Source organism: Dendrobates tinctorius, unplaced genomic scaffold, assembly GCF_039654945.1.
Source record: "Dendrobates tinctorius isolate UK_male_01 unplaced genomic scaffold, ASM3965494v1 ptg000152l, whole genome shotgun sequence".
In the NCBI taxonomy this organism is placed as follows: domain Eukaryota; kingdom Metazoa; phylum Chordata; class Amphibia; order Anura; family Dendrobatidae; genus Dendrobates; species Dendrobates tinctorius.
This window is the reverse complement of record NW_027361819.1, coordinates 5608410-5631303: the sequence shown is the minus strand read 5'-3', so window position 1 is coordinate 5631303 and position 22894 is coordinate 5608410. Positions and strand designations below refer to the sequence as shown.

The following is a 22894-nucleotide window of genomic DNA, read 5'->3' as shown; positions in this document are numbered from 1 at the left end:
TCGAAATCATTTGTTTTATAGGTGGGGCAAAAATTTAATCCTTTTGAAAGGACTTTAGTTTCATCAATAGTGAGAACATACGAGGATAAATTAAAAATATTACTCCCGACAATGGAGGAATTATTTTTGTTTCTGTCCATTAATTTGCATGTATTTTCCCTTTCTTTTTTATCTGCCCCCTCGGCATCCTCTATAAAGCCTTTTCTTTTTCCAGTTCTTGGTGGAAAATAATTTTCTATTTGTGAATTTTTCAGTATTTGAGGTAAAAAAGGAACCGTAGCAGTGTTATCTGTGTTAGAATTATCAATTAAAACCGTGTTATCTTTAAGTGTAATAGGAATGCTATCCTCAGGGATCAGGTTACCCTTGGGTAAAATTAAACCGGTGTCCTCATGTATAGAAAGGTCAAGTAGTGAATTAGGAATGCAGTCAGGGAACTCAATAAGTGCAGGTGAAGAAACTTCCACCGGGGTGGGTGTGATAATGTTATCTTGATTAACAATCGGATTAATAGTGTCAATTAAATTTTTCTTAATGTTATTATTATTATTATTATTATTATTATTATTATTTGTTTCTTAATACTTTCCAAGTGTTTCAGGGCTTCAATTAATGGTGCAGTAGTTTTAGTGGTTATCAATACTGGAGATTTAGAAAAAATATTATCTTTATTTTTAGTTATTTGACCTTTAAAATTCAGCATAGAGGGTGTACTCAATGGTTCTGGGGGTACAGAGATTTGCTCAAAATTAAGTCTATCATCAGTTATCTCGGACACTTTCCCAGTAGCTGTCTTATTCAGAGTCTCAGTAATCGAGATATCATTATTATCCGTACCAGATATATTTTCAATTTTTTTATTATTATTATTCTTATTTCTATAGTCCTCTCTATCTCTCTGCAACTTTTTTGATTTTTTTTAAAATGGTTTCGTGTTCTACTTGCATAACATGCGTTATGACATTAGAATTAATTTTTTTATATTCAGGATGTTTCTGAAAAGGAACAAGGTCCTTTGAAAGATTCATTACTTTAATTGCTGCTAGCTCTGCTAATTTAGATCTTTTCTTGTATAGTAATAAAATCATTTTTTGCATACAATTATTTAAATTCTTGTCCCAGTCTTGTGTAAAGTCCAGATCATTCATAAAGGGTGAGTCAAAAACTAACCTCAGTCCACGAGGACAAATGTTCTCTTCCAGATAGATAGATAGAAAACGAGCGTCCAGACTGTAGTGGAGTTCCTCCTTGATAGCTTCTTTAAAACCATAAAAAATCTTTCGAAAAGTCTTTGTTTCATCCTCACTGAAAGGGTTACTAGTTTCTTCCTCAGATGTAGGGAAACCGATGTTTCCGATGGTTTGAAGTATAAGACGTTCCCTTGACGAGAGTCTGTTGAGAAAGTATTCCATCCTTGTACAGAGTAACGGACCCTCTGCTGCTCAGATATTCTCTAACACCGGCGATGTTTTCCAGGCACCGCCAGAGGATTGTAAGTGGTTAAAACTAAAAGAGAAAGAGCGCAATAGGGTCTTACCCAAGAAAAAAAGTGTATAATTTAAGCTATTATACTCACCAAAGGCAGGAGAGTTTTAGGCATAAAGGAAATAGAGGTCAAGCTGCTGCACATCCAAATGGCCACATCGTGACCATAGATCATCAGATTTCAAAGAAATGGTTTTTGGATTAAACGTGCGCTGCTAGACAAAACGACTCCTTTCCAGATTGTGTGCTTGTATACTTTTATTTTCCCAACGCGTTTCGAAGTTTGAAACGTCTTCCTCAGGGGATGATATGTACAAACAGACAGGATTGTTCCCAGTTTTATACATACAAATTTCAAATATTGGCGCCAAAAAGTCACATGTTACAGGGAAGAAATGTCAAAGGTCATCAGTAACAAACAAAAAAAATGTACATAAAATTGTTTAAAACTATATTGTTTCCACCTTAATAAATTCACTCAAAATATTTATTTGCAGATCATATAAAAAGAAAGAAGATTAAATGAAAAAAACAAGAAAAAAATAATATACGAGGATAGACCTGTGTTGGAACTATAAAAGAAGCTGGAAGGAGCAGTAGATCACAGCTCAGACCATCATCCTAATTGAGCAGACGAAAAAATGAAGGAAAAAAAGGGGGAGAGGTGATGAATATACTTGTATAAATATGTTAAAAAAGATTTATTTATTCAATATAATAAAAATGTTTTATATAAAAATGTGATCACATGATATGAATAAAAGATTATTAATAAAAATTATCATTGAAAAATTTTTTTTTGTATATGCATATTAAAATAGAAATGGAGATAAAAAAAAAAAGGAAAGGGTCGTGATATACAAGTAAAAAATTGTTGTAATTGTAGGTACATGTTAAAAGCAAGGTTATCTGTGAAGAATCAGTGGCTCACAGAAAAAGAAGACAGCTCACAAATGGTTAGGGTTTTGAACTGGAGTCTTTGGGTAATGGGGAGCCAGTGCAGGGATTGACAGAGGGGAGAGGCTGGGGAATAGCGGGGGGACAGGTGGATTAGTCGGGCAGCAGAGTTTAGAATAGATTGGAGGGGTGCGAGAGTGTTAGAGGGGAGGCCACAGAGCAGGAGGTTGCAGTAGTCAAGGCGGGAGATGATGAGGGCATGGACTAGGGTTTTTGCAAATTCTTGGTTGAGGAATGTACGGATCCATGAAATATTTTTGAGTTGAAGTCGGCAGGAAGCGGAAAGGGCTTGGATATGTGGTTTGAAAGAGAGATCATTGTCAAGGATTACCCCGAGGCAGCGAGCGTACGGGACTGGAGAGTGTGGGCAGCTGTTTACTTTAATGGATAGGTCCGTTGAGGGGTCACGTGAGATGGGGGAAAGATAATTAATTCTGTTTTGTCCATATTAAGTTTTAGAAATCTAGCGGAGAAGAAGGATTAAATAACAGACATTGAGGGATTTTGTCAACAATGTCCTCCCACCATGTATAACACACAGGACACTATCGCCACTTTTGGGTAATTTGTTGATCTAGTCCAGGGGTCCCCAACCTGTAGCTCAGGAGTCACATGTGGCTTGTGGTCCCATGAATTGTGGCTCGCAACTGTCGGCCAGCTTGGTGCATTAGCTCCAGGTCTAGCAAGCGGGTATGAAGAGCACATCTCAAAATGGTGAATTGTGTGAGCAGCCCTGCACAGAAGTGCAGATCTGGATGCACATTTAGTGGTCTTAGGGGTTTTGTGATAGTTTAAGTATGGAACGCTGGAGGATGGTCCTACCTGCTAGAGGAGGCGCCTGAAGCTGGATGTGACAGTGTGTTTGGAGTTCTTGATGAGGGAGAACTGAATGGAGGTATTGTGAGAAGCCCTGGATCTTGATATACTGCTTTGGAGTGATTTCTGTGGAAAAGCTTTGGTTACCATTATACCTGTAATGGGGGCTCTGGTTGCCACTATTGTGAGGGGGTGGGAGCTGGATGTGGCTCATGACCCTCTCTCATAGCTGAATGTGGCTCTCTAGGTCAGAAAGGTTGGTTACCTCTGATCTAGTCCATTGCCACAAAATGGTCTTCTACATAAAAGGGATAAGATTGAGGAACAATACTGTCTGCTTTTCAGAAGGAACATCTGAGATTCTGAAGATTGGGAGGGGGGGGGAAGTGCCATGCATAGCTCACCAGCCATAATGATTTCCTTATGCCTCTCCGGTTTATATAGGATACCTCTCTGACCCACTGCTGCCCATATGGAAAGGTGTCCAGTAGTGATTGTCTGTACCACACAAGTATCTCAGGCAACTGCTGAGGGGGTGCAGTGACAGTAACCTGCAAAGTAATCCATGTACAGTGTTCACTAGGGCTCCCCTAATGACAACACAAAAATAAGCAGTTCAAACACGTCCATGGTTTATGTTACCATTTTTTTTTCTAGAGAAGATAGAGGATGAGCAAAAAACGGGTACATTGTCTGCATGAGTCCTACTCACCAATGTGGGGGAGGCAGCGCAAAAAGTGCCTAGGGCAGCATAAACTTTAAATACTGCCTTGTCCTTCATCCAACCTTATGAGAAGCTGCACCATCTACAAGTATTAGATACAGATCTATGGTGTTGTTCATGTTTTTTTTTCATGGGGCAGAACTTATTTTACACGGAATGATTCCTTCAAGCTTTCATGAGCTTGTCCCTTGCTTATGTCATACCAGTCTTTGGGTAGAGTTGCAGGCTTTGCATTATATTCCTTTGCAAACTTGGCATTAAACTCTTTAAAGATGAATTTCCAGTAGTCGGAGGCACTGATGCTGGGATCTGGTTGGATCATCCAGTCTGGGTACAAGTCCTGATAATCCTTATAAGGATGGAACTTCCAATCAGTGTCAGCGTTCCGGAATGACTTCTCGGTGACGACATCTGTAGAACATAGTGAGGAACATAGGACATTAGTGTCCACCGATCTGTATCTGCCCAGGCCCTGAGGACGATGGACAGTGGCAAAGTGCTCTGTGTGCTCAGCACATCCAGCTTCACAGGGGACTTTACAGAATGGACACTGGTTCCCACATCCAATCACTTTCTTGAACAGTTCTTCTTCTGGTTTTAGAATAACTGCGTCAAGAACAGACTCAATGGTTGACCGTCTCATTTCTGATATAATATCCCCTCCAAGGTCAGAAAGGAAGAACTCAACATCAGCAGCGAACTGAGTAACGGGCACAGAATTCTGAAAAATTATCACCTTGACATCTTTTTGTGATATGACCAAGTCCTTCTTCAGCATCTTACAAATATTTCTTAGGAATTCTGAGATATCTGCACTTTCCTGTATTTGGGAGTCTTTAAGGATTTCTCTTAATTTCTGAAGAATGGACAAGACTATATTTGACTGCAATGATTGCAAAGCTTCTGGGTCTTCATATTTCTCTTTAATGAACTCTAAGATACATTCCTTGACAAAACGCTCATAGTTATTGATATACTTCACGTATTGCTCAAAAGAATGTTCTTCGAGAAGCTTACAGAGCACCCGCATCTGAAAGAAAGTGCGACTCATGTATTTCATGTTGTCTTCCCCACTCAGCATCTCGTTGACTATCTCCTGTCCAAGACGATGGTTCACGTAGTCCACAATGGCTGGTTTGAGACAAAGGTCACAGAATCGTTTCGCTCTAGTTGTACATTCATCCTTTTCCTTGAATACTACTTTGAAAACTGAAAGATATTCAGATTTTAATGTTTCTAAGCATAAGTATGGGTCATTTAAGGTCAAGAAATTATCGTGCATCTTTTGAAATTCTGAAGCTGCTCTGCCTAAAAGTAAAAGCTTGAGGTCAAGCTCAAAATGGTCTGTGGTGTGCAGGTTCTTCACATCGGGCTGTTGGAACTTATCATTGACCATTTTAAGTAATTCTAAACAAAACATATCATGGTAATTCTCGTTCATCTTCACGCATTGATCGACAAATCTCGAGCCTTTGTCCACCAGGTGTTCTGCTATCTGCTTTGATTTAAAACTGTAGTCGTTTTTGTAGAAGTCTTTAAAACTTTTAACTTTGTACATGATTTTATCGTGACATTTTTCGTACCATTTTAGATCGATGTGTTCATCACGCACCTCGAAAGTTACATGTGCAAATTCAAGAAGCGTCTGGATGTTCAGCAGTTTCTCATTGACAGCACCTGACTTGTGACTCATGTCCTTCCGGAGCTGCTGGAGCATGATGTGGTCAATGTCTTGTCTTGCTATGGATTTGACTTGAAGGCTTTTTATTGTGTCATTCCACATGGCATTAAATTCTCCTTCAAGCTTTTCGTCATCCATTTTCTGAGTCCTGTCCCTGCACAGGCATATTAGAGTTGTCACTTTTTCTTCCATTTGTGATATGTAACTATCCTTCAGACCTTCTATCTTATGCTTTGTCTTTTGGATATGAAAGGCTTCTTTGCATTTGTTGACTATTTTTTCTTTAAGTCCCTTCCTAAGACTTTTTACACTTTTCATAAAGTCTTCTCTGTATTTTTCTACCAGATGTGCATTTTCCAGTTCAGAATCAAAATAATTATTGAGTAAATTGTGCATTTTCTTCTCCTCTTTGCTCAGCATTTCTGATGTTGATTCTATTATATCAGTCAATGTTTCCATTGATAGATTTTCAGCTTCCTCATTCTTTATTGATATCAGCACCTCGGTCATCCAGTTGTAGATCTCTTTTCGGAAGCTCCACTCCAGTTGTGAATATTTTACGGACACCTGGTCGTAAGCGTCCGCTATCAGGCTGTTCCGAAAGCTAAAGATAAATTTTTCATATTTTACTGCATTCCATAAACTTTTTAACCACTGAAGAAAAACTGGGATAGTCCGTGGCTTCTGCACTTTATTTTTCAGGAACTCAATCAAATATTTTTTAAGTGAAAGAACTCCCTCGCTGTACCCAGGGTTTATAGGATCCATGGGTGGAATGCCATACCACAGGCCAGAAATGTACCATGTGTGTTCATCAGGATTGTAATTCATTATGTCATTAAAAGTAGTTATCCCTTCCAATTTTTCCATTTTTGCTGCAGCTTTTGTCATGTGATTCAGGTTCTCCAATATTTTGTTCCTGTCTCTCATTCCCAAAGTATGAGCAGACACATCACTCACGTTCTGATGAACAAAGTGACAGTTTGGTTTTTCTCCTATTTTGCTCATACGGAGAAATGCGTGGACCACAATCTGTAAAATATCTTTCATTTCTGAAGAGTTTTCCATCGATATGTTAATGATGGTGATGTCACTCAACCCAACCACTAATGTGGCCAATTCATTGTCATGTTCATAACTCTTTGCCAATGAAGCCAATTCAGGAGCTTTCAACCCTTCAGTGTCGATCACCAGAATGAAATCACAGCCTAGTTCTTCTTGGAAGTTCTCCTTCACTTTAATGAGAGTCATGAAGGCTCCTCGTGTGCATCGACCACTGGCCACAGGGAACTGTAGACCAAACATGGTGTTCAGTAGGGTGGACTTTCCCGTACTCTGCACTCCTAGCACAGTTATCACCCTCATCCTGCATTGTCCTCCAGTCTTCTTATCCAGTTCACTCAGGACATCCATTATCCACTGTAAGGGAATGTTGGAGGCATCTCCATCCATCAACTCAAACGGAAACCCATCCAGCATGAGATCAGCAGCTAATCCGGGGAGGTCACTGAGTTTTTGTCCTAGATCTTTATGATTAAGTTTAAAAAACTGAGACTCATGCATCTGCCCGACTTCACGTAAGAAATGTTCTAACCCAAGGGAGCCATCAGACATCTTTTGATCTATTTCTCTCAGAACTAACATATTGGTGGAATTTTTTAAATACTCAGTTTGTAACTCTTTTAGATTTGATCGAGCAATATCATCGAGAAATATCTTCAACCACTTCAAAAAATATTTTTTTTCCATATGAGGCAAGTCAGTAAGTGCCAACAAAAACGTCTTCATGTCTGCCTGAAGTTCTTGCTGGCTTTGTTGCTTACGCAGATCTATAATTTGCTTGTTCAGCTCTGACTTATAAGTCTCCCCACTTTCATCAACCTGTTTCTTCATCCTACAGAGTTCTTTCTCATTTTTAGTAATCTTCTTCCACAGATTCCCCTGCAGGGTCATAGTTTGTTTCTTATATTGTGACACGTCTGTTATTTGACTGATGATCCTCTTAGCTATAGTCTTGGCTCTTTGGCATTCCACCGCATTCTCATCTACATAGATTTCAAGCTCATTAGCAATTTTCCCAACTTCCTCTAATGTCATGGATTGCGGAGATGCATTGATCAAACGTCTTATGAAGCCTTGTATCTCTTTTACAATTTTGGCTTCATTTGTCCCGGAATCTTTCACCAAGATGTTTTTACTGGTCAAATTTAGAGATCTTATTAACTTGTGTAGATAATTTTCTGTCTCCTCATTGTAATGATTGTCATCAGGTAGAGAGATAATAAAGTAGTAGTTTGGATTGCCTGGTGCATAGCTCTCCAATATTTTACAATGTTTTTCTTGGAGATCTTCCGAGAAAATAAAAACAGCAGAAGAGACTTTGGTCAACAAACTGAACTGCTTCTGATTAAATTCTAGGTCGCCACGTAAATTCATGATAGTTACGGGTTCAAGAAAAACATTAGAGTTTTGACTCCCACCAGGAAAATGCCAGAAGAGCTCGAGAAGTCCTTCCGAGATTGTTCTATGATGATAACCACATTCCATGTCCTGGTGCACGAAGAAGTCATGATGAGTGTAGGATGGACTGAGAACATTGTTGAGGGTTCTGGATTTTGAGAGAGTACAATTTCCAAATCTGACAAACGAAAAGATGGGCATGGAAATATTCACCAGGTTGTCTTCTCTGAAGCCTTTAGTGCTTAGTAATGATGTTGGTCTCCACTTCTTTACAATTTCTCTCAAGGGCCATAGTGAAAGGGTACATGGATTGTTCTTATCTGCAGGGAGCACAAAAGGAACCGCAAACTGACACATGGACATTTTCGAGAAGATAAATTGTTGTAGAAAGCTGTCAGAAGAACGAAGAAGAGCACATAGGACATCTAGGGGATGGAGAGAATTTGAGGAATTTCTAGATGACATCTGGTTTACAAACAGATCATCTTCTGCACATAAACCACTTATGTTGGTATCTTCATTCTCATCTATCATGGTATTTCGTGCAGTTTCATCCAGTGCTATAAGTTTTCTGAGAAACGTCCATAGCAGTGAAGTGTCATCATTCCTGATCTCTTTCTCGATACACATCACATGTTCCAGACTGATTTTGGAGCCTTGGATCTTCTCCAGATGGAGCTTGGACAGTAGCCATTCCATTGGAATTTCCTGGCTAAAAAAAAAAAAGAAAGAAGAAATCTTAGACTGAAATTTTCATTTCTATTGTCTACTGGATTTATACTAATAAAGCATGCTGGTCGTACAAACAAAGAAGTCAAAGTTCTACATAACAAGGGTTGATGCTCTCAAATGAATGTATGTAAGAAGAATATTCAGAATTGAGAGTCCTCAGTGGTTGATACCTTTTAGTGGCTAACTGAAAAGATGGTAACACATTGCAGCTTTCGAGACTACTCAGGTCTCTTCATCAGGCAAAGACTAATACAACATCTGAAGAATCACATATTTACGCACAACACAGCAAAGAAAATTTTTCCTGTATATCTTTCCTGTATCAAAATGTTTGTATGTAGAGATAAATTAGAAAAGGTCTTGAAAGTCATTGTTAGTAATGTAAACTGGATTCGCTGGGGAATCGGAAGCCAGTAAAGGGATTGGCAGAGGGCAAAGTTGGATTATTTGCAAGGGCAAGGGAAGATTAAGCAGGCAACAGGGTTAAGGATGGACTGGAGAGGTGCAAGAGTGTTAATCGGGAGGACACAGAGGAGAGTATTGCAATAGTCAAGGCTGGAGAAGATGGGAACATGTACTAACATTTTAATTGATTTGGAGTTGAAAAAAGAGTAAACGTGTATGTTTGGTTTGAAGGACAAGTCAGAGCGAAGGATTACTCTGAGGTGGTGGACTTCTCATACAGTGGAAAGCGTGATGTAACTAACTGTGCTAGATAGGTCTGGTGGTGGGCTGAGTGAGATGGAGGAAAGATGATGGGTTTGGCTTTGTCCACATCGAGCTTTAGAAAGAGTGATGAGAAGAAGGATGTGGCTGATAGACACTCTGGGACTCTGCACAGCATGTCTGCACCAGAGAGGTAGATCTGAGTGTCAGCAGGGTACAGATGGTACTCTGGAAGCCATGAGACTCTGAATTGTCCCAGGCAAACAGTAGCAGGACAGAGCCTTGAGGGACACTGACAGAGAGAGGGCTGGATGAGGAGGTAGAATGGGAGATGGTAAATGTGCGGTTAGTGAGATATGAGGAGATCCAGGAGAAGGCAAGGTCTAGTACAGCCACTACAATCAATATAGCTCCACCAAGAAACTAAAGCTCCTACAACACCCACTGACACTACAGTCATTCAGACTCCTAAAGAAACTACAGCCCCTATAAATACTAGAACAAATAAAGCCAATACACGCCGTACAGCCACCATGATTCCAACAGCCACCATGCTCCCTCTAGTCAACACAGAGGCGTAGCTAGGGGTTCAGCTTAGGGGAGGCGAAAAATTTGAGTGGGCCCCTAACCGGTAACCCTGATTACAACTCAGGTGGCACACTGTAGTCATGAGTATAGGGGAACCTCAGTAGATGACCGCGCTGTAACTGAAACAAATCTCTATACAAAAAACAATACTGATATTACCGCCATATGGTGACCTCATAGTGGTAGATGCCAGTCCTGCAGAATATACAAGAGTTTACTATACAGTTACAGATGATAACTTACAGGTGACGTTCTTTCTGATAATCGTTCACTTTTGCATCTTACTCAGACCGACATGACGACTTCTCCAGCAGGACTCATCTGCAGACAATACAACAAAGACACATCTGACTTCTCACATTTCCAGATTACTACCCATCTATCTCCAGCATGCACAAACTACTCAACCCAATACTGAGCCGCTGCTGCCACATGTGTCCCTACTATTGTATCTGATACCCCAATACTGAGCCGCTGCTGCCGTATGTGTCCCTATTACTGCACCTGATACCCCAATACTGAGCCGCTGCTACCGTATGTGTCCCTATTACTGCACCTGATACCCCAATACTCAGCCGCTGCTGCCGTATGTGTCCCTATTACTGCACCTGATACCCCAATACTGAGCCTCTGCTGCCGTATGTGTCCCTATTACTGCACCTGATACCCCAATACTGAGCCGCTGCTGCCATATGTGTCCCTATTACTGCACCTGATACCCCAATACTGAGCCGCTGCTGCCATATGTGTCCCTATTACTGCATCTGATACCCCAATACTGAGCCTCTGTCGTATGTGTCCCTATTACTGCACCTGATACCCCAATACTCAGCCGCTGCTGCCGTATGTGTCCCTATTACTGCACCTGATACCCCAATACTGAGCCGCTGCTGCCGTATGTGTCCCTATTACTGCACCTGATACCCCAATACTGAGCCTCTGCTGCTGCCGCATGTGTCCCTATAACTGCACCTGATACCCCAATACTGAGCCGCTGCTGCCGTATGTGTCCCTATTACTGCACCTGATACCCCAATACTGAGCCGCTGCTGCCTTATGTGTCCCTATTACTGCACCCAAATATTATTATTAATATCACAAATAAAATCATTAATATTATTCTCAGTATTATCCCATACAAAAAAACAAATCATCTATGAATCTCTTATATAAAATACAATTATTATGCCATTTGGATTTAAAAATATAAAAATCTTCAAAGACCCCCATAAAAATATTAGCGTAAGTTGGTGCTACTTTTGAGCCCATTGCAGTCCCAAGGCACTGGTGGTACAGAATTCCATTAAAAGTAAAATAATTATTATTCAATATAACATCCATGCCTTTTAACAGAAACTTCTTTTGTTCCTTACTTAATCTAATGTCTTGCAGTAGAATCTTGTTGAAGCAGGCAAGACCTAAATCATGTGGGATATTTGAATATAAAGCAGATATATCCATAGTTACAAATATATAGTGAGGTTTCCATTCAATTTGTTGCAAGTGCTGGATTAGTTGTGTAGAATCTTTAATAAAACTTTTTAATAAAGGGACATTTGAGACCATTATTCTATCAATGAAATGTGATAAATTACTGGTTAGTGAATTAATACCAGAAATAATTGGTCTTCCTGGGGGGTTGACTAGACTTTTATGAATTTTAGGTAGATGGTAAAAGAAGGGAATTCGTGGGTTCATAATATTCAGAAATTTAAATTCATTTTTATCAAGTATATTGTTATTCTTGCCCTCCAAAATTAATATATCATAGATCGCTTTGGATCTTGTTAAAGCGTCAAATGGAACTCTTCTATAGTATTTTTCATCAGACAATATATTAAGTGCTTCTTTGCAATAATCTTCTCTGTTCTGAATGACAATCCCACCCCCTTTGTCCGCTGAACGGATCACTATATCAGTATTAGTTTTAAGCGATTTCAAGGCAGTTTTTTCATCCTTAGTCAAATTGTATTTTTGACCACAAGAAGTTTTAGTAATCTCTTTGAATTTCTTTTGGACGACATCGCTAAAAACTTTTAAATGATGACCCCTATCTTCAACTGGATAAAATTTAGATTTAATTGGGACATCCAAATGAAACTCAGATTTATTAATAATTTCATCATTTATTTGTGTACGATTATTTATATTTTTATTCATTTCTCTTAATAAGAAATGTCTCTTTAGTGTGAGTTTCCTAATGAATAACTGAAGATCTAAAAAGAGATCGAAATCATTTGTTTTATAGGTGGGGCAAAAATTTAATCCTTTTGAAAGGACTTTAGTTTCATCAATAGTGAGAACATACGAGGATAAATTAAAAATATTACTCCCGACAATGGAGGAATTATTTTTGTTTCTGTCCATTAATTTGCATGTATTTTCCCTTTCTTTTTTATCTGCCCCCTCTGCATCCTCTATAAAGCCTTTTCTTTTTCCAGTTCTTGGTGGAAAATAATTTTCTATTTGTGAATTTTTCAGTATTTGAGGTAAAAAAGGAACCGTAGCAGTGTTATCTGTGTTAGAATTATCAATTAAAACCGTGTTATCTTTAAGTGTAATAGGAATGCTATCCTCAGGGATCAGGTTACCCTTGGGTAAAATTAAACCGGTGTCCTCATGTATAGAAAGGTCAAGTAGTGAATTAGGAATGCAGTCAGGGAACTCAATAAGTGCAGGTGAAGAAACTTCCACCGGGGTGGGTGTGATAATGTTATCTTGATTAACAATCGGATTAATAGTGTCAATTAAATTTTTCTTAATGTTATTATTATTATTATTATTTGTTTCTTAATACTTTCCAAGTGTTTCAGGGCTTCAATTAATGGTGCAGTAGTTTTAGTGGTTATCAATACTGGAGATTTAGAAAAAATATTATCTTTATTTTTAGTTATTTGACCTTTAAAATTCAGCATAGAGGGTGTACTCAATGGTTCTGGGGGTACAGAGATTTGCTCAAAATTAAGTCTATCATCAGTTATCTCGGACACTTTCCCAGTAGCTGTCTTATTCAGAGTCTCAGTAATCGAGATATCATTATTATCCGTACCAGATATATTTTCAATTTTTTTATTATTATTATTATTCTTATTTCTATAGTCCTCTCTATCTCTCTGCAACTTTTTTGATTTTTTTTAAAATGGTTTCGTGTTCTACTTGCATAACATGCGTTATGACATTAGAATTAATTTTTTTATATTCAGGATGTTTCTGAAAAGGAACAAGGTCCTTTGAAAGATTCATTACTTTAATTGCTGCTGGCTCTGCTAATTTAGATCTTTTCTTGTATAGTAATAAAATCATTTTTTGCATACAATTATTTAAATTCTTGTCCCAGTCTTGTGTAAAGTCCAGATCATTCATAAAGGGTGAGTCAAAAACTAACCTCAGTCCACGAGGACAAATGTTCTCTTCCAGATAGATAGATAGAAAACGAGCGTCCAGACTGTAGTGGAGTTCCTCCTTGATAGCTTCTTTAAAACCATAAAAAATCTTTCGAAAAGTCTTTGTTTCATCCTCACTGAAAGGGTTACTAGTTTCTTCCTCAGATGTAGGGAAACCGATGTTTCCGATGGTTTGAAGTATAAGACGTTCCCTTGACGAGAGTCTGTTGAGAAAGTATTCCATCCTTGTACAGAGTAACGGACCCTCTGCTGCTCAGATATTCTCTAACACCGGCGATGTTTTCCAGGCACCGCCAGAGGATTGTAAGTGGTTAAAACTAAAAGAGAAAGAGCGCAATAGGGTCTTACCCAAGAAAAAAAGTGTATAATTTAAGCTATTATACTCACCAAAGGCAGGAGAGTTTTAGGCATAAAGGAAATAGAGGTCAAGCTGCTGCACATCCAAATGGCCACATCGTGACCATAGATCATCAGATTTCAAAGAAATGGTTTTTGGATTAAACGTGCGCTGCTAGACAAAACGACTCCTTTCCAGATTGTGTGCTTGTATACTTTTATTTTCCCAACGCGTTTCGAAGTTTGAAACTTCTTCCTCAGGGGATGATATGTACAAACAGACAGGATTGTTCCCAGTTTTATACATACAAATTTCAAATATTGGCGCCAAAAAGTCACATGTTACAGGGAAGAAATGTCAAAGGTCATCAGTAACAAACAAAAAAAATGTACATAAAATTGTTTAAAACTATATTGTTTCCACCTTAATAAATTCACTCAAAATATTTATTTGCAGATCATATAAAAAGAAAGAAGATTAAATGAAAAAAACAAGAAAAAAATAATATACGAGGATAGACCTGTGTTGGAACTATAAAAGAAGCTGGAAGGAGCAGTAGATCACAGCTCAGACCATCATCCTAATTGAGCAGACGAAAAAATGAAGGAAAAAAAGGGGGAGAGGTGATGAATATACTTGTATAAATATGTTAAAAAAGATTTATTTAGTCAATATAATAAAAATGTTTTATATAAAAATGTGATCACATGATATGAATAAAAGATTATTAATAAAAATTATCATTGAAAAAATTTTTTTTGTATATGCATATTAAAATAGAAATGGAGATAAAAAAAAAAAGGAAAGGGTCGTGATATACAAGTAAAAAATTGTTGTAATTGTAGGTACATGTTAAAAGCAAGGTTATCTGTGAAGAATCAGTGGCTCACAGAAAAAGAAGACAGCTCACAAATGGTTAGGGTTTTGAACTGGAGTCTTTGGGTAATGGGGAGCCAGTGCAGGGATTGACAGAGGGGAGAGGCTGGGGAATAGCGGGGGGACAGGTGGATTAGTCGGGCAGCAGAGTTTAGAATAGATTGGAGGGGTGCGAGAGTGTTAGAGGGGAGGCCACAGAGCAGGAGGTTGCAGTAGTCAAGGCGGGAGATGATGAGGGCATGGACTAGGGTTTTTGCAAATTCTTGGTTGAGGAATGTACGGATCCATGAAATATTTTTGAGTTGAAGTCGGCAGGAAGCGGAAAGGGCTTGGATATGTGGTTTGAAAGAGAGATCATTGTCAAGGATTACCCCGAGGCAGCGAGTGTACGGGACTGGAGAGTGTGGGCAGCTGTTTACTTTTATGGATAGGTCCGTTGAGGGGTCACGTGAGATGGGGGAAAGATAATTAATTCTGTTTTGTCCATATTAAGTTTTAGAAATCTAGCGGAGAAGAAGGATTAAATAACAGACATTGAGGGATTTTGTCAACAATGTCCTCCCACCATGTATAACACACAGGACACTATCGCCACTTTTGGGTAATTTGTTGATCTAGTCCAGGGGTCCCCAACCTGTAGCTCAGGAGTCACATGTGGCTTGTGGTCCCATGAATTGTGGCTCGCAACTGTCGGCCAGCTTGGTGCATTAGCTCCAGGTCTAGCAAGCGGGTATGAAGAGCACATCTCAAAATGGTGAATTGTGTGAGCAGCCCTGCACAGAAGTGCAGATCTGGATGCACATTTAGTGGTCTTAGGGGTTTTGTGATAGTTTAAGTATGGAACGCTGGAGGATGGTCCTACCTGCTAGAGGAGGCGCCTGAAGCTGGATGTGACAGTGTGTTTGGAGTTCTTGATGAGGGAGAACTGAATGGAGGTATTGTGAGAAGCCCTGGATCTTGATATACTGCTTTGGAGTGATTTCTGTGGAAAAGCTTTGGTTACCATTATACCTGTAATGGGGGCTCTGGTTGCCACTATTGTGAGGGGGTGGGAGCTGGATGTGGCTCATGACCCTCTCTCATAGCTGAATGTGGCTCTCTAGGTCAGAAAGGTTGGTTACCTCTGATCTAGTCCATTGCCACAAAATGGTCTTCTACATAAAAGGGATAAGATTGAGGAACAATACTGTCTGCTTTTCAGAAGGAACATCTGAGATTCTGAAGATTGGGAGGGGGGGGGAAGTGCCATGCATAGCTCACCAGCCATAATGATTTCCTTATGCCTCTCCGGTTTATATAGGATACCTCTCTGACCCACTGCTGCCCATATGGAAAGGTGTCCAGTAGTGATTGTCTGTACCACACAAGTATCTCAGGCAACTGCTGAGGGGGTGCAGTGACAGTAACCTGCAAAGTAATCCATGTACAGTGTTCACTAGGGCTCCCCTAATGACAACACAAAAATAAGCAGTTCAAACACGTCCATGGTTTATGTTACCATTTTTTTTTCTAGAGAAGATAGAGGATGAGCAAAAAACGGGTACATTGTCTGCATGAGTCCTACTCACCAATGTGGGGGAGGCAGCGCAAAAAGTGCCTAGGGCAGCATAAACTTTAAATACTGCCTTGTCCTTCATCCAACCTTATGAGAAGCTGCACCATCTACAAGTATTAGATACAGATCTATGGTGTTGTTCATGTTTTTTTTTCATGGGGCAGAACTTATTTTACACGGAATGATTCCTTCAAGCTTTCATGAGCTTGTCCCTTGCTTATGTCATACCAGTCTTTGGGTAGAGTTGCAGGCTTTGCATTATATTCCTTTGCAAACTTGGCATTAAACTCTTTAAAGATGAATTTCCAGTAGTCGGAGGCACTGATGCTGGGATCTGGTTGGATCATCCAGTCTGGGTACAAGTCCTGATAATCCTTATAAGGATGGAACTTCCAATCAGTGTCAGCGTTCCGGAATGACTTCTCGGTGACGACATCTGTAGAACATAGTGAGGAACATAGGACATTAGTGTCCACCGATCTGTATCTGCCCAGGCCCTGAGGACGATGGACAGTGGCAAAGTGCTCTGTGTGCTCAGCACATCCAGCTTCACAGGGGACTTTACAGAATGGACACTGGTTCCCACATCCAATCACTTTCTTGAACAGTTCTTCTTCTGGTTTTAGAATAACTGCGTCAAGAACAGACTCAATGGTTGACCGTCTCATTTCTGATATAATATCCCCTCCAAGGTCAGAAAGGAAGAACTCAACATCAGCAGCGAACTGAGTAACGGGCACAGAATTCTGAAAAATTATCACCTTGACATCTTTTTGTGATATGACCAAGTCCTTCTTCAGCATCTTACAAATATTTCTTAGGAATTCTGAGATATCTGCACTTTCCTGTATTTGGGAGTCTTTAAGGATTTCTCTTAATTTCTGAAGAATGGACAAGACTATATTTGACTGCAATGATTGCAAAGCTTCTGGGTCTTCATATTTCTCTTTAATGAACTCTAAGATACATTCCTTGACAAAACGCTCATAGTTATTGATATACTTCACGTATTGCTCAAAAGAATGTTCTTCGAGAAGCTTACAGAGCACCCGCATCTGAAAGAAAGTGCGACTCATGTATTTCATGTTGTCTTCCCCACTCAGCATCTCGTTGACTATCTCCTGTCCAAGACGATGGTTCACGTAGTCCACAATGGCTGGTTTGAGACAAAGGTCACAGAATCGTTTCGCTCTAGTTGTACATTCATCCTTTTCCTTGAATACTACTTTGAAAACTGAAAGATATTCAGATTTTAATGTTTCTAAGCATAAGTATGGGTCATTTAAGGTCAAGAAATTATCGTGCATCTTTTGAAATTCTGAAGCTGCTCTGCCTAAAAGTAAAAGCTTGAGGTCAAGCTCAAAATGGTCTGTGGTGTGCAGGTTCTTCACATCGGGCTGTTGGAACTTATCATTGACCATTTTAAGTAATTCTAAACAAAACATATCATGGTAATTCTCGTTCATCTTCACGCATTGATCGACAAATCTCGAGCCTTTGTCCACCAGGTGTTCTGCTATCTGCTTTGATTTAAAACTGTAGTCGTTTTTGTAGAAGTCTTTAAAACTTTTAACTTTGTACATGATTTTGTCGTGACATTTTTCGTACCATTTTAGATCGATGTGTTCATCACGCACCTCGAAAGTTACATGTGCAAATTCAAGAAGCGTCTGGATGTTCAGCAGTTTCTCATTGACAGCACCTGACTTGTGACTCATGTCCTTCCGGAGCTGCTGGAGCATGATGTGGTCAATGTCTTGTCTTGCTATGGATTTGACTTGAAGGCTTTTTATTGTGTCATTCCACATGGCATTAAATTCTCCTTCAAGCTTTTCGTCATCCATTTTCTGAGTCCTGTCCCTGCACAGGCATATTAGAGTTGTCACTTTTTCTTCCATTTGTGATATGTAACTATCCTTCAGACCTTCTATCTTATGCTTTGTCTTTTGGATATGAATGGCTTCTTTGCATTTGTTGACTATTTTTTCTTTAAGTCCCTTCCTAAGACTTTTTACACTTTTCATAAAGTCTTCTCTGTATTTTTCTACCAGATGTGCATTTTCCAGTTCAGAATCAAAATAATTATTGAGTAAATTGTGCATTTTCTTCTCCTCTTTGCTCAGCATTTCTGATGTTGATTCTATTATATCAGTCAATGTTTCCATTGATAGATTTTCAGCTTCCTCATTCTTTATTGATATCAGCACCTCGGTCATCCAGTTGTAGATCTCTTTTCGGAAGCTCCACTCCAGTTGTGAATATTTTACGGACACCTGGTCGTAAGCGTCCGCTATCAGGCTGTTCCGAAAGCTAAAGATAAATTTTTCATATTTTACTGCATTCCATAAACTTTTTAACCACTGAAGAAAAACTGGGATAGTCCGTGGCTTCTGCACTTTATTTTTCAGGAACTCAATCAAATATTTTTTAAGTGAAAGAACTCCCTCGCTGTACCCAGGGTTTATAGGATCCATGGGTGGAATGCCATACCACAGGCCAGAAATGTACCATGTGTGTTCATCAGGATTGTAATTCATTATGTCATTAAAAGTAGTTATCCCTTCCAATTTTTCCATTTTTGCTGCAGCTTTTGTCATGTGATTCAGGTTCTCCAATATTTTGTTCCTGTCTCTCATTCCCAAAGTATGAGCAGACACATCACTCACGTTCTGATGAACAAAGTGACAGTTTGGTTTTTCTCCTATTTTGCTCATACGGAGAAATGCGTGGACCACAATCTGTAAAATATCTTTCATTTCTGAAGAGTTTTCCATCGATATGTTAATGATGGTGATGTCACTCAACCCAACCACTAATGTGGCCAATTCATTGTCATGTTCATAACTCTTTGCCAATGAAGCCAATTCAGGAGCTTTCAACCCTTCAGTGTCGATCACCAGAATGAAATCACAGCCTAGTTCTTCTTGGAAGTTCTCCTTCACTTTAATGAGAGTCATGAAGGCTCCTCGTGTGCATCGACCACTGGCCACAGGGAACTGTAGACCAAACATGGTGTTCAGTAGGGTGGACTTTCCCGTACTCTGCACTCCTAGCACAGTTATCACCCTCATCCTGCATTGTCCTCCAGTCTTCTTATCCAGTTCACTCAGGACATCCATTATCCACTGTAAGGGAATGTTGGAGGCATCTCCATCCATCAACTCAAACGGAAACCCATCCAGCATGAGATCAGCAGCTAATCCGGGGAGGTCACTGAGTTTTTGTCCTAGATCTTTATGATTAAGTTTAAAAAACTGAGACTCATGCATCTGCCCGACTTCACGTAAGAAATGTTCTAACCCAAGGGAGCCATCAGACATCTTTTGATCTATTTCTCTCAGAACTAACATATTGGTGGAATTTTTTAAATACTCAGTTTGTAACTCTTTTAGATTTGATCGAGCAATATCATCGAGAAATATCTTCAACCACTTCAAAAAATATTTTTTTTCCATATGAGGCAAGTCAGTAAGTGCCAACAAAAACGTCTTCATGTCTGCCTGAAGTTCTTGCTGGCTTTGTTGCTTACGCAGATCTATAATTTGCTTGTTCAGCTCTGACTTATAAGTCTCCCCACTTTCATCAACCTGTTTCTTCATCCTACAGAGTTCTTTCTCATTTTTAGTAATCTTCTTCCACAGATTCCCCTGCAGGGTCATAGTTTGTTTCTTATATTGTGACACGTCTGTTATTTGACTGATGATCCTCTTAGCTATAGTCTTGGCTCTTTGGCATTCCACCGCATTCTCATCTACATAGATTTCAAGCTCATTAGCAATTTTCCCAACTTCCTCTAATGTCATGGATTGCGGAGATGCATTGATCAAACGTCTTATGAAGCCTTGTATCTCTTTTACAATTTTGGCTTCATTTGTCCCGGAATCTTTCACCAAGATGTTTTTACTGGTCAAATTTAGAGATCTTATTAACTTGTGTAGATAATTTTCTGTCTCCTCATTGTAATGATTGTCATCAGGTAGAGAGATAATAAAGTAGTAGTTTGGATTGCCTGGTGCATAGCTCTCCAATATTTTACAATGTTTTTCTTGGAGATCTTCCGAGAAAATAAAAACAGCAGAAGAGACTTTGGTCAACAAACTGAACTGCTTCTGATTAAATTCTAGGTCGCCACGTAAATTCATGATAGTTACGGGTTCAAGAAAAACATTAGAGTTTTGACTCCCACCAGGAAAATGCCAGAAGAGCTCGAGAAGTCCTTCCGAGATTGTTCTATGATGATAACCACATTCCATGTCCTGGTGCACGAAGAAGTCATGATGAGTGTAGGATGGACTGAGAACATTGTTGAGGGTTCTGGATTTTGAGAGAGTACAATTTCCAAATCTGACAAACGAAAAGATGGGCATGGAAATATTCACCAGGTTGTCTTCTCTGAAGCCTTTAGTGCTTAGTAATGATGTTGGTCTCCACTTCTTTACAATTTCTCTCAAGGGCCATAGTGAAAGGGTACATGGATTGTTCTTATCTGCAGGGAGCACAAAAGGAACCGCAAACTGACACATGGACATTTTCGAGAAGATAAATTGTTGTAGAAAGCTGTCAGAAGAACGAAGAAGAGCACATAGGACATCTAGGGGATGGAGAGAATTTGAGGAATTTCTAGATGACATCTGGTTTACAAACAGATCATCTTCTGCACATAAACCACTTATGTTGGTATCTTCATTCTCATCTATCATGGTATTTCGTGCAGTTTCATCCAGTGCTATAAGTTTTCTGAGAAACGTCCATAGCAGTGAAGTGTCATCATTCCTGATCTCTTTCTCGATACACATCACATGTTCCAGACTGATTTTGGAGCCTTGGATCTTCTCCAGATGGAGCTTGGACAGTAGCCATTCCATTGGAATTTCCTGGCTAAAAAAAAAAAAGAAAGAAGAAATCTTAGACTGAAATTTTCATTTCTATTGTCTACTGGATTTATACTAATAAAGCATGCTGGTCGTACAAACAAAGAAGTCAAAGTTCTACATAACAAGGGTTGATGCTCTCAAATGAATGTATGTAAGAAGAATATTCAGAATTGAGAGTCCTCAGTGGTTGATACCTTTTAGTGGCTAACTGAAAAGATGGTAACACATTGCAGCTTTCGAGACTACTCAGGTCTCTTCATCAGGCAAAGACTAATACAACATCTGAAGAATCACATATTTACGCACAACACAGCAAAGAAAATTTTTCCTGTATATCTTTCCTGTATCAAAATGTTTGTATGTAGAGATAAATTAGAAAAGGTCTTGAAAGTCATTGTTAGTAATGTAAACTGGATTCGCTGGGGAATCGGAAGCCAGTAAAGGGATTGGCAGAGGGCAAAGTTGGATTATTTGCAAGGGCAAGGGAAGATTAAGCAGGCAACAGGGTTAAGGATGGACTGGAGAGGTGCAAGAGTGTTAATCGGGAGGACACAGAGGAGAGTATTGCAATAGTCAAGGCTGGAGAAGATGGGAACATGTACTAACATTTTAATTGATTTGGAGTTGAAAAAAGAGTAAACGTGTATGTTTGGTTTGAAGGACAAGTCAGAGCGAAGGATTACTCTGAGGTGGTGGACTTCTCATACAGTGGAAAGCGTGATGTAACTAACTGTGCTAGATAGGTCTGGTGGTGGGCTGAGTGAGATGGAGGAAAGATGATGGGTTTGGCTTTGTCCACATCGAGCTTTAGAAAGAGTGATGAGAAGAAGGATGTGGCTGATAGACACTCTGGGACTCTGCACAGCATGTCTGCACCAGAGAGGTAGATCTGAGTGTCAGCAGGGTACAGATGGTACTCTGGAAGCCATGAGACTCTGAATTGTCCCAGGCAAACAGTAGCAGGACAGAGCCTTGAGGGACACTGACAGAGAGAGGGCTGGATGAGGAGGTAGAATGGGAGATGGTAAATGTGCGGTTAGTGAGATATGAGGAGATCCAGGAGAAGGCAAGGTCTAGTACAGCCACTACAATCAATATAGCTCCACCAAGAAACTAAAGCTCCTACAACACCCACTGACACTACAGTCATTCAGACTCCTAAAGAAACTACAGCCCCTATAAATACTAGAACAAATAAAGCCAATACACGCCGTACAGCCACCATGATTCCAACAGCCACCATGCTCCCTCTAGTCAACACAGAGGCGTAGCTAGGGGTTCAGCTTAGGGGAGGCGAAAAATTTGAGTGGGCCCCTAACCGGTAACCCTGATTACAACTCAGGTGGCACACTGTAGTCATGAGTATAGGGGAACCTCAGTAGATGACCGCGCTGTAACTGAAACAAATCTCTATACAAAAAACAATACTGATATTACCGCCATATGGTGACCTCATAGTGGTAGATGCCAGTCCTGCAGAATATACAAGAGTTTACTATACAGTTACAGATGATAACTTACAGGTGACGTTCTTTCTGATAATCGTTCACTTTTGCATCTTACTCAGACCGACATGACGACTTCTCCAGCAGGACTCATCTGCAGACAATACAACAAAGACACATCTGACTTCTCACATTTCCAGATTACTACCCATCTATCTCCAGCATGCACAAACTACTCAACCCAATACTGAGCCGCTGCTGCCACATGTGTCCCTACTATTGTATCTGATACCC

At 39.6% G+C, this 22894-nt stretch overlaps 2 protein-coding genes across 2 annotated transcripts; both read right to left on the bottom strand.

Moving 5' to 3' along the window:
* Window positions 1-1725: 1725 nt before the first annotated feature.
* LOC141050823 (up-regulator of cell proliferation-like) lies at window positions 1726-10433 on the bottom strand. The gene is made up of 2 exons (XM_073547493.1): window positions 10353-10433; window positions 1726-8835 (listed from the first exon to the last, which is right to left on the bottom strand). The coding sequence occupies exon 2, from the start codon at window positions 8820-8822 to the stop codon at window positions 4125-4127; it is 4698 nt and encodes a 1565-aa protein (XP_073403594.1). The 5' UTR covers window positions 8823-8835; window positions 10353-10433; the 3' UTR covers window positions 1726-4124.
* Window positions 10434-12885: 2452 nt separating this feature from the next.
* Window positions 12886-22757, bottom strand: LOC141050821 (up-regulator of cell proliferation-like). The gene is made up of 2 exons (XM_073547491.1): window positions 22677-22757; window positions 12886-21159 (listed from the first exon to the last, which is right to left on the bottom strand). Exon 2 carries the CDS (start codon window positions 21144-21146, stop codon window positions 16449-16451), a length of 4698 nt encoding a protein of 1565 aa, XP_073403592.1. The 5' UTR covers window positions 21147-21159; window positions 22677-22757; the 3' UTR covers window positions 12886-16448.
* Between the last annotated feature and the right edge of the window lie 137 nt (window positions 22758-22894).

Excerpts from the sequence above, each read along its gene's own strand:
- LOC141050823 (XM_073547493.1), bottom strand. The coding sequence starts at position 8,822 with ATGGAATGGCTACTGTCCAAGCTCCATCTGGAGAAGATCCAAGGCTCC.
- LOC141050821 (XM_073547491.1), bottom strand. The coding sequence starts at position 21,146 with ATGGAATGGCTACTGTCCAAGCTCCATCTGGAGAAGATCCAAGGCTCC.